The 12,475-nt window shown below is 30.7% G+C and overlaps 1 protein-coding gene across 1 annotated transcript; it reads left to right on the top strand.

Moving 5' to 3' along the window:
* The first annotated feature begins 10,529 nt into the window (after positions 1-10,529).
* LOC107894831 (22.0 kDa class IV heat shock protein) lies at positions 10,530-11,493 on the top strand. Its single transcript, XM_016820029.2, has one exon. The coding sequence runs from the start codon at positions 10,786-10,788 to the stop codon at positions 11,284-11,286; it is 501 nt and encodes a 166-aa protein (XP_016675518.1). The 5' UTR covers positions 10,530-10,785; the 3' UTR covers positions 11,287-11,493.
* The last annotated feature ends 982 nt before the right edge of the window (positions 11,494-12,475 follow it).

The following is a 12,475-nucleotide window of genomic DNA, read 5'->3' as shown; positions in this document are numbered from 1 at the left end:
GAAATTAAAATTTATAGAAAATTTAAGGGCAAAATGGTAATTTTGTGTAGGATGTAAATTGAGTCCAATTGAATATGAAATGTGTTAAATTGATAATTAAATTCATTTATATAGATCCGGATAACTCAAATTCAAAGTTAGATCGATGAAAGGAGAAAGTTTTGGATTAGTAGATCTATATATGCGAACAAGTGTCGAGGTAAGTTCGTGTAACTTAATTAAGCATGTAATTATGTATAATTGAATGTTATATTTGTATAGAATGTGATTTATATTTATATGAATTAATTGGATGTTATAATATAAAATTTGAATACATGCTTGATATTGTTTGAAAGGGTTACGTTCCGTTTGAATATTGAATTTCGATAGACAAATGTGATTTTCCCTATTGAATGAGGTCCTGCATTTGTTGCTGATGGGATTTAGCTCGGATAACTAATCCTATTGACCTCATTATAGAAAGGATTTAGCCTGGACTGGTAATCGTGATATAAGCCTTATTGAGCATGTGTTGTAGATAGGATTTAGCCCGGATAGGTAATCTTGATTAATCTCTTATGAGCATATGTTGGAAGCAGGATTTAGCTTGGACAAATAATCTTGTTATATGATACGCGGCTCGAGAGTGTACTTTCAGATTAAGTGCCTTAATGGGTACTCTTAAATATGAATTGACGGGTTATTGAATTGTACACCTTGAATGTTCTATTTGTGTATCCATCGGAATTTCAATGACTCAACGGATAAAATACTTGACATGCTATGAGAATTATGAGATGAAATGAATAATGTCTTGAAAGAATATAGCATGATGAGCTCATTTATGTTTACTTGATGTATATGAGAATTTTGTGACTAACATGTTTGATTGAATACATGTGTTTAGGCAATTTTGCCAAATTGACGAAAATAGGTTATTATATGCTTAATTTTAATAAATGAGATTGGTAAGTTTAATTCCAGATATACGAACTTACTAAGCATAATATGCTTAATAGGTATACTTTTCTCTGTTTTATATTGTTTGGAAGCTTGCAAAGGTTGGTGTACGGTTGGAGCATCATCACACTATCTACAAGCTTATTTTGGTATAAATAGTAACCTCATTATGGTATAACGGCATGTATAGGTAACTTGGCCATTGCTGGCATATAAATGTTGTTTGTAATCTAGTCATTGGAATGACTAGTAATGATTATGTTTTGGGATAACTATTAAGGTAATCCTAAGGCATTATCATGAGTATATATATTATAGTTTGATTGAACTATGCTAAATGAATATAAATATTAAAGATAAGATCATAAATAGGTATGCATGTAATAATATATTATGTTAGATGTTAGAATTGACCTTGTTATAATGCTTAGATTGGTTGGTATATGAATGCAAATTTTGGTGTAGGTTATTGGCAAATATAGGTGAAAAATAAAGCTAGGAAATGGCTTTATTTTGTCCACACGGGTGTGTGTCTTGACTGTGTGCACATAGGCATGTGGTTTGGCTGTGTGTCCCCTGCATCTTAAAATTGAGAAACAGAATGCTCAGAATTGATCATAAGGGTAGAGACACGGGCGTGTGTCTCAGCCGTATGTGCTACACGACCTAGAACACGGGCATGTTTCTTGACTGTGTGAATCCTGCTCCTAATTTTTTAAAATTAAATTGATTACACGGCCTACTCACATGGGTGTGTGGCCAGGCGTGTGGCACAAGTCAGAGAGTTACACGGGGTCGAACACGACCTGGAGCACGGGTGTCTCTTAGGGTCACATGGGCGTGTGAGCCCTGCACCTTGGAAAATTTTAAAAAAAATTTGAAAAATTCTATGAGTTCCCAATTTAGCTCCAACTCGATTCTAGTACTCATATTGGGCCTCAAGAGTCCATTTAAGGGATGATATAAACAATCTCAAGAAATGAATTATCTGTAAATATTCTATAAAGTTTGGTAATACTCTATAACCCTGTTTCAACGACGGATACGGGTTAGGTGTGTTACAAAATGAGTAGGGGTCAGATTTTGATTCGGATCCAATGTTTTGTGCTAATTTACTTGAGTTGGTGTTATTATACGATTTGGAATTGTTTTTGTTGTGTCAACATCGCAAAATAGTCAAGTGTGTGACTCTAATTTCAAAAAATCAGTGAATGGTGCGAAGTCGAAAATCATATTGCTGATGCCATTTGATTGTGTGTCTAGTCGTATGAGCCATATGGCCGTGTGCCAAACCGTGTAGGTCTATTTCGTTGGTTAAGTGATCTGAGTGTGTGTTTGGAAAACTCTATAATAGTTAAGTGGCCATTTATGAAATCGATTAAAATCTTTAGGTTCAGCATGATATTAAATGCAAACATTCTGTGCATATAAGCGTAAAGTTAAGTATGTATAATTGTTGTATGAGTAAGCATGTTTCTATATTGTATTTCTAATTTTGATGTTGTACGTTATTCTTATATGTGAAATTGTATACATTATTAGCACATTCTAATCTGTCGAGTATATAAGAGCATGTCTAGTCTGTATGCTGAGTATGTATGATGTTTTTGCATAGGCATTGGATTGGGATATGATATTTGACAAAAGAAGTTTTGGCCAACTATGTTTTGCAATTTCTAGCAGTAACACGAAAAATTTCTATATATGGCAATTAAACATTGTATATATATGATTCTGGTAGTTTTCACACTATATCTAGCAACTTGACTAATATTTTGTATGGTGATGTAAGATTACTGATTTGGTGTGTAGGGTGGGAAGGGTATTTTTACCCTAATTGGTGTGTTAGGATGAACGGAGATGGTGTGTAGCGGATAGGGGTAGGATCTATGTATGTTCTGTGTCATATGTTGCATCACATGATCTATCATGTCATTTGTTAAAGTATACCTAAAGACAAATCGTGAGATGGTTGTAATTACATACTCATTTTACCTTGTTATTAATATAAGACATTTTCATTATTATTTCAGTTTCTTTTTCTGTGTATATAAATAAACCGATCTATAATGAAGTATTAAGAATAATATACTTATTCTTAAAAAGTACAAACATTGCTCATAGTGATAACTATGTATATGATCCTCAGACTTGAGATTGTCATTGTCCCAACATCACTAGTTGTATATTTTGATATAGTCAAACATCTACCATAACAGGTTGAACTATGAAGACTGATGTTGGATATACCACAATCCATGTAGTGGGATATGATTGATCAAGATAGGATTTATCCCTCCTACATAATTGGAGTAATATCTTAGGCCACTTGATGGAGTGAGACTAGAAATGCATGGCCATGCTCAAATATGTTAATATTAGATATCATACTTATGTTTATTGTAGTCTACTCAGAATATTAAGAAATATGATATTGGACTATACAATTGTGACTATTCCATGACTTGTTTCCAATGTAGATATAAATGATAAAAGGATATGATACATGAAAAGTTTATCACAGAAATGTTATGTCGAATCACGACTTATTGTAACTTGGGTAGTACTGATGCATTGCTAGATGTCACTCATTTCTTGTAACATTAGAAATGTTCTAGTTTTACTACAAACGTTACAAGAACTTATAGGTTCACACCCAATGGTTAAAGTGAACAAACTTCACACAAATAGAATGGGTGTATACCCTCTTACATAAAACTATGATGGATTCTTATCATTGGCGGATAAGAATCACCTAGTGGATAATATCGCTCGACGAACAATATTACCTGACGGATAGTATAACCTGGTGATACAATTCACAACTTTTTTCCAAAGTTAATATTTATGAAAGTTAGTATTCTTTTGGGAAGAATATAATTTCAATATCTTCCATGATTTTCTCTATAAAGTAAAAAGGGAATTATTCCGTTCTAATATATGATATTAATAAAAGGAAGATAATCCCTGATCATGTGGGAGTGAATAAGCAAGAAAAATTCAAAGGGTTTAGTAGCTGGATTTTGGATTCTCTTTGGAAGAGTTCAAATAGTTTTTACTATTCGTGTTTAACTAGGTGGACTACGTAGAGGCCAAGACAAATTTTTTTTTGTTGCAACTCGGACTGACATCACCCGAAGGAATTCAACCAACAACGTTATTCGCCATTCTTCAGTTTTCTAAGGTATATCTTCAACCCTATTTCAACTAGACTCGATCCTCGTACATGGATTTGTGGTTGATGATTGCTAGAATATTTTCTCCGCTGCGCCACAGGACGTACCGGCAATCCAATACCATTTGTGTCTGATCTATTTAATATGTTGCATTGCATAAAAATGTTATGCCATCTATGTCTGTTTAGTTATTGAATCTGCATGATTGTCTAATATCTGTTATGTGCATGAGGGCTAAGTTACACATTGAACTTTATTAGCTCATCCAATAATTTATCTTCTCAAGTAATCAACAAACTTAGGATCAGGCGGTGTGCGGGAGAACGGATTAGATTTTAACTAAATAAAAAGACAACTTATAATTTTAAACTTAATTCTGGACTTTTTGGACTATAAAAATGTTTTGGACTTTATTTTTTGTCTTTGGATTTTCTGCTGGATTTTGTTTTCCATAATTTGTAAATTATATGTTTTCTCATTTTGAAATCATAATTTAAAAATTAACAACTTTGAAATTTCCATTGTAAAACTAAGTAATTAAATAAGTGTTTTTTGTTGTTAAATAAATAAGTTCAACGCGTATTTTTTTGAAAAATTGTAAGAGATTTGTCAAAGTTAATATTTTCGAAACACACAATTTTCTAGTTTAAAATCTGGAGTTTAAAACGAGTTTACATAATTTTTCAAGATTCGACCATAATGTCTAAGCCGTGTGTGGGGTGTTACATATGATGATAAATGAAATATGTAATAATTATTTATTTGAAGTAAATGATTTTAATAGTTCAATTTAAATAAATAGAGAAGTACAGATTTTAAATAACTGAATAAAAATAAATTTGAAATGTACGAAAATTCTGTAAGAATGTAAAGACTTATACGGAAAAAAATACTTTCCAACATTGAAAATACATCAAGATACATAGTAAACACTATGATGAAGTAAATGTTGAATGAATGGTTTTGCAATTACAAGTTAATTAATTTTTTTAGTCAACTGAACTCCATCCACCATAGAGTTAGTACAAAAGATATGGGTCATAGCCCAAATAAATACATTGAACTGCATCTATCATAGAGTAAGTATAAAGGAAATGGGCCAAAGCCCAAATAAATACATATCAAAGCCCAATGTTTAGTTCACAAAGAAACCTTGAAATATTGTTACTTAAATAATCACCATCGCGGCAGAAGAGGAGGGGAGAGAGAGCCAAGGTCCAATGAAGCTGTCGTGCAGCTAACCTGAGAAACAACACCTCCAGGAAATTACAAGTTTTACGGTTACAAGTTGAAATCAATTTTTTTATACTGATTTATAGAAAGAATTAGCTAAGATGAATAGCCAACAAAAAATCAAAATTTATATAACAAATCTCATGCCTTAGAAAATTACAACTAATCTATTAAAAAAATTTAGTTAGAGCAACGAAAGATCAATAATTTTGTCATGAATTTTCTTTAAAGAGTTTATAAATATAATTAGAAGTAAAAGCACAATCATATTTGTAAATAATACAATCTAAAGTTAAATTAGAATATATTTAAGTAGGGCACGCAAATTAAATTTTTTTATTTCAAATAAAGATATAAAAAGAGTTTTTTCTCATTATTTGAATCAAGTTTGAATTTTAAAATTGACATTATCGTGAAGGCTTTACTTGAAATGGATGAAGACAATTGTACTTATACCAAAAAAATAGAAAACATGAAAGTTGATTAAATATTTCTTCAACTTTAACCGTAATCCGATGATATTAACAAGAATAACATAATCCTTAATCCAAACTTGAAAAAAAAAATCTGAAGCACTTGCTAATTTTCGCCCAATCAGTTGTTGCAATCTGTCTATACAATTATAGCTTGAATCATTGCTTTAAGGATGAAATTTCTCAGTTTGAAAGTTACATAATGTACACAATCTACTTTCTTTGCTGATAGAGCAATACAAGATAATATCTTATCGACCCTTGAGGCCTTCATGCCTTGAAAAAATGAAAGTGGGAGCAAAAAGGATGTACGGCTACCAAGTTAGATCTTGTCAAGACTTATGATAAAGTGAATTGATCCTTCTTCAAGAGATTAGTGGAGAGAATGGGTTTTTGTAAACGATGGTCAATAGGATTCATGAATGTATTTCAATAGTTAAATTCATACTTCTATTTATGGAGGCTAGTAAAGGTTACTTTATTTTAATAAGGGGATTATTGCAAGGAGATCACTCTCCTCTACCTCTTTCTCGTGGAGGTAAACATGTTTTCAAAGCTTTTGGAGCTACAAGGTGATTTTAAAGCATTTAAAAACAATTAAAGATGTTCTACACTATCACACTTTTTGTTTGCAGACGATTATCTATTTTTCACAAGTGTGACAAAGCGAAGTTGTGAAGTTATTTTTAGTATTCTTAACCATTTTAAGATGTTATAAGCCAATCCTTGAATGGATCAAAAACATCTATTTTATTTTCGCAAAATACCTCTTCTATTGTGAAAAACGGAATCCAAGAAAGAATAGAATTCCAATCATAAAGCCAACTTGATTTATTTGGGGCAAACATTGAGGTTTATCATGGATAAATTACATTCTAAAAATCAAAATTGGAAAGGAAGACTAGTTTCTCAAAGAGGGAGGGAGATCCTTACAAAGTCAATTGCATCCGTTATTCCCATATTTGCTATACAATGTTTTGAAATTCCATCTTTCTATCAAGGAGTTAATTCAGAGCTAAACAAATTTTGGAGGGGAGGAATGCTGGAAAATTATTTAGAAAAACATATGAAAGTTGGCATAAATGGAATTTGAAACTTTTTTTGTACTATAGATTTTTCCGTGATTTTTAAAATAATAAATTTGATTAAATAAGTGTTAATTTGTGTTCCAAAGATAGCTGCATATGGGTTTTGGAAATGTGTATAGCTTTTCTGATAAACTCAAATTGAAGTTCAAAATCTTTAAGCTCTTAATTAAATGATATTTTTCTAATTCTTGAATTTTCAATAGCTTAAAGTGTGGGCTCTACTCAAAGAACCAAATAAATAATAAAAACTAAGACTTCCTAGCGAGTGGAAGTCGGAATCCTCTATGTATTTCAATTAAAAAACTCATCTTCTAGACTTAAATTATAATTGATAGATTATTGCAATTATGACTCCTACAAGTCTAGAATCTAAATTTAAAAAAAAATGAATTTAATCAAGTATAAGAAAATTTTCATTAAATTATAATTGATAGACAATTGCAATTATAACTCACCAAATCTAAAATCCAAACTAAAAATAAATTCAATATAACTTTTCTTATTACAATGACTACATAATTTTTGGCTATCATGGGTTTTATGTAAAAGGATATTTGGAAGAAATTAATTTTTATTCAAAGCACATTTATTAATTCAATAAGAGGAGTTTAAATTCCATTAGGAATTTCTTAGTTAAAGTTAACATCCAAGTCAAATAAGTGCCATACCACACATGCTATATAATCGGCTAGTTGACTAGGTCTAATTATGAGTTTATCACTTTTGATTTAAATAAAAAATCAAGTTTATATATTTAATTAATCTAATAATAAAATAATTTTAAGGAAATAATTGATTAATTTATAAAAATCAGTTCTAATTTCGTTAAAATCATGATCGTACTAGATTTTATATGTAAACATATGTAATTATTCAAATAGAATTAAACAACAATGATTATTTAATTTAATTTCAGATATAATTAAATAATAATTGCAAAAAATATAATTAATCCTAAATTATCTCTTACACATGTAATCTATTTCTCATTTGTCGTTTTTGTCTACTGTTGTTGATAGTTACATTGAACTAAGGGATGGACACAATCAAAGTTAATGGTGATGCTGCTACTAAAACCTGAAAAATATTGTAGGTATACTACGCCAGAAAGATTATAGAAGGTACCAAGCAAAGTGATTGAAGTCATAGTCATAAAGAATGAAACAAATGAATGCGGAAGCAGATCATAAAGTTTGTTAAAGTCAAGGATTTGACTTAGGGCTCTAGACGTTCGGAAAGAAGCTTGAATTTTTGAAACAATCTGAAACGCAATCAAATCCAAGTTAGATAAAACAATTAAAATAAATAACTAAGATAATTAAAATAGAATAATCAATCTACAATTAGTATAATAAGAAAGAAAATAAATAATATAGATGGAAATATAGAACGTGGTATGTAGAAGTCCTAAGAGGCCTTAGAAATATGAAGAATCTACAACCCTCTTCAAGTGGTTCTAATTTCCCCTTCAAGAAAGAAAACTTGATAAGAAAAGGTTGAAAATGATCCCCATAATTTATAAAGATTGTTAAAACTCTTCTGAAAGAAACTTAAGAGAAATTCTTAAAAAAAAAACTCAAAGAGAATTTATAAACTCAAAAGAGAAGTTGAATGATAATGAAATTAAATAAATCTAAATAAAACTATTAACTATACTAGAACTTTGATTTAATCTAAATAAGAAGTAGTTTTAAACTAAACTTTTTTATTAACATAAAACTCCTAAATAACTTAAAATACTTAATAATTATAAAAATTTAGAATAAAATAATAATAAAATAGTAAGAGTAGATAAATATAATATTGGGCTCATATATAATAAAAATTAGGCCTAAACCTGGAACCCAATATAATTTAAAATCGAATTGAAAGCTTGAAATTCGTAATTCCCATCATAATCCTGTTCAAAAATTCTGCTCTCGCAGTCTTCACTAAAACGGTCATAACTTGAGATCTCGAAATCAAAATCGAATGATTAGAAATGTGTTTCGAAGCTAAGAGATAGACCTTCAAATGCCATGCAGACATCTTAACCTAGAAATGTCATGATTCCATCCAAAAAGTTATCGCAAGTCTACTGATTTTTCAAACTTGAAAATTGACAACTTTTGTGATTAGAATTTAATAAATTTCACCCATTCGTGCAAGTGCATATATGATGTAGCTTTTAAGGCTTAGTGCCAATTTGATAATGAGTTGCTACTGGAGAAATGTGATATTTGAGTCAGATAATAATGTTGTAATTAATACCCTCACAGACCCTTACAAATCCCCCCGGGGGATTAAAGTTGCTGCGGATGACATTTTATCTATTATTTCTTATTGCTCCTTTGTCCATTTTAGTCACTCGTTTGGGAAATGTAATTGTGTGGCAGATTAGGTTGCAAGGAGCATGACTAGAGATAACCTACTTGGCAAGTTATAATCCCTGCAGGCATTGGAAATTTTGCTGTTATTTTCTTTTGAAAATAATTTTTTAATTAAAAATGTTATCGTAAAGATAGGATTTAAAAGTAGTAAACGAAACACGAAAAAGTGAGTGTCAGGTGAACATGTGAAAAAAATATGGGAGACAAAAAGTAAATCTTTAGATATCTAATTGTCAATTACAAAGTGAGAAGCAATGGCGACTGAGGGTAGTAACTATTCATAATGTCTATTAGAGTATAGACTCTGTTAGTCTGTTACTAATTTGTTATACTCGTATGACTGACTGTTATGACTAACTGTTGCTAACCACTTACTAACAATATTCCAGCCTGTATAACAAATTAGTAACAGACTAACAGGATTTATAATCTAATAATGTCTGTCAATGCTTCATGCTGCCTTCTCAAGCAAACACAACATAACATTTTACTACTAAGCCAAGAACGTGTTAATCTTTCTATGGAACTGTATTGTTCTATTTTTTACAAAACCATATTTATTTGGCTCAACTTAAGTTGGAGCTATCAAGCAAAAAGATGTAAAATAATTCATTCTTTACATTAAATTGAACTTTAAAATGAAACTCATTCTTAAATTTTAAGTTGAACTTTACAGTTTACACAAATATGAAACCGCTGAATATTTTCTTGGGAAAGCCATTATTGATGTGGTGCAACCAGGCTTTGGCTAAAGCATTGCAAAGGACACCATGGTCCATGACTGATTGATGTGTTCCTTGCAGTTTTTCCAACATGTCAAAACTCTTAACCACAAAACACTGTTTGTTAAAATGTTCTAATATCCATATATGATCATTTATAGAAATAAGAAACACGTCAAGCAAAAGCCAGTATTGCAGGTTCTAGTAAGTAGTTCTTAGGCTTGTCCTCACCTTGCCTTCAAATGAATAGCAGGCAATTAGTCCCGGAAAGCATAAGGCCTTCGATGTTGATCCAAACTAGTTTTAATGCTAAGCCCACAGAAAGCTTGCCTTATGATAATCCAAACTTGGGACCTATCTTCCCTCCAGTCCAAAAGGAAGGGCTATATCTTTTTGCTAAAACCATATAATATAATAATACAAACAAAAGAAATATTAAATCCGACTAGACTAGGGCTGTGGAGGAAACTTGGAATAGATCCAATAGACAAAGGTAATTAGACATGAAAGACTCTAGAACCTAGCCTATCGGCTGCTCTTTTTTCGATTCGCACTGTGCTGCTGAGTTTAGTTATCGCTAGAATCTTCCCAGCTTCTTACAAATTAATTACATTATCAGAAATTTCAAGAATTTCACTACTTTTATCCACATATAAATATCCCCTCAAATCTTCTTACAATGGCAATAGAATTTAACATTGAAGTAGCGTTCCCTTTAAGTCACTAGTTCCAGACTTCCAATTCAAGAAATCTAGTTCACTCTTACTCAGCATATATACACAATGAGGCTCTTGCTGTTGCTCTTGGCGTGTTATGTTGGCCTATGCAATGGATCGAGTTTGCTGCCATTCATGGATCCAGGGAGTGGCAGTCTGTTATTGCCTGATCCGTCCCGAGTGTTAGAGCAAATCCCACTTACCCTGGAGAGGGACGAGAGCTTGGCACTGTCTCCAGCCAGGGTGGACTGGAAGGCAACAGCGGAGGGGCATAGGATAATGTTGGATGTGCCGGGGTTGAAGAAGGAAGAGCTGAAGATCGAAGTGGAAGAGAACCGTGTGCTGAGGGTGAGCGGGGAAAGGAAGAGAGAGGAAGAGAAGAAGGGCGATCATTGGCACAGGGTAGAACGCTCCTATGGCAAGTTTTGGAGACAATTTAGGCTGCCTGAGAACGTAGACTTGGACACTGTAAAGGCTAAGCTTGAAAATGGGGTGCTTACTTTGTCATTGGCCAAGTTGTCTCCCGATAAGATTAAGGGTCCGAGGGTTGTCCACATTGCTTGGTGAGGCTAACTAAGCACCCAAGCTTCAGGGTAAGGATGCCAAGCAGGGGCTTTAGACCCATCCTTGAATTGTTTTTCATGGCTTTCAAAACTTTTTCCAGCCTGTTTATGTAGATGAATATATATGAGAAAATAATTACTAAAATTGAATAAAAATATTATCAAAATTATAATGTAACGTAATGCAATGTAAGATATTGGTGTACCTAAAATTTGATTTTCACGATGCTATTATGTTTTCCTAACGAATCATCTTTGTCTGCTCCTCTCTCTCAAGGTTTGTTTTGTTAAATGTGTTTAAAGATATTTCAACCTCGATATGCTACACGAAGGCAGAATCATTTTCATTTATATAATTTATAATATTAACTTTCAGAAATTTAAAAATTAATTTATTTATTTGAGGATGTGCTTGGATAGGAGATTTAAAAAATAAAATTTATTTATACTTAAGTTTTAAAAATTTTAAAAAAGAATTTATTTATTTAGATAAATATAAGAGAGAATTTTAAAATTTGTGAGGAATTGAAGAGATTTGAGTAGTTTAATTTTTTTAAAATTTTATTCAAAGTGTTTTTTTTAATTTCTCATGATTTTAATTTATTTAAAGCACACAATTTCATTATAAAATAAAGAATTTAAATTTCAAAAATTAATTTTATTTATTACAATATATTTTTTATTTTATTAAAGATATTTATAATTTTTTACAAATTTAATAAATCCATATTATGCTATTTATTTTTAATATTATTTTTATATTGATAAAGTTTCAATAATTTAATTTTTTATAAAATAATTATTTATCCAAACAAAACAATTACAATTCAAAAATTTTAAAATGTTAGCTTTTTAAAATATCTAAAATTTTAAAATTTTACGATTGAAATTTGAAGAGGAAAAAATTGAATTCATATAAATTCTAAATTTTTTTTCTTATGTATATTTAAACAAATAAATTCACTCTTGAAAATTAAAAATTTAGATAAAATTTAAACCCTCTTTTAAATCACTCCATATTATATATATATATATATGAAGAGGGATACATTTATATTGGTGTAACTTTATAGTGATTTTTACACTCTTGTATAACTTTTTATACTATTAATATTTTAACAATTCAACTATTCTATTTCATGTTCCATTCATGTAAATTATGCATGTCAAATTCAGAGTGAATTTAAAATTTT

Source organism: Gossypium hirsutum, chromosome A13 (genome assembly GCF_007990345.1).
Source record: "Gossypium hirsutum isolate 1008001.06 chromosome A13, Gossypium_hirsutum_v2.1, whole genome shotgun sequence".
Classification (NCBI taxonomy): Eukaryota; Viridiplantae; Streptophyta; class Magnoliopsida; order Malvales; family Malvaceae; genus Gossypium; species Gossypium hirsutum.
Note: the sequence above shows the minus strand (reverse complement) of the source record. Positions and strands in the feature narration are given on the sequence as shown.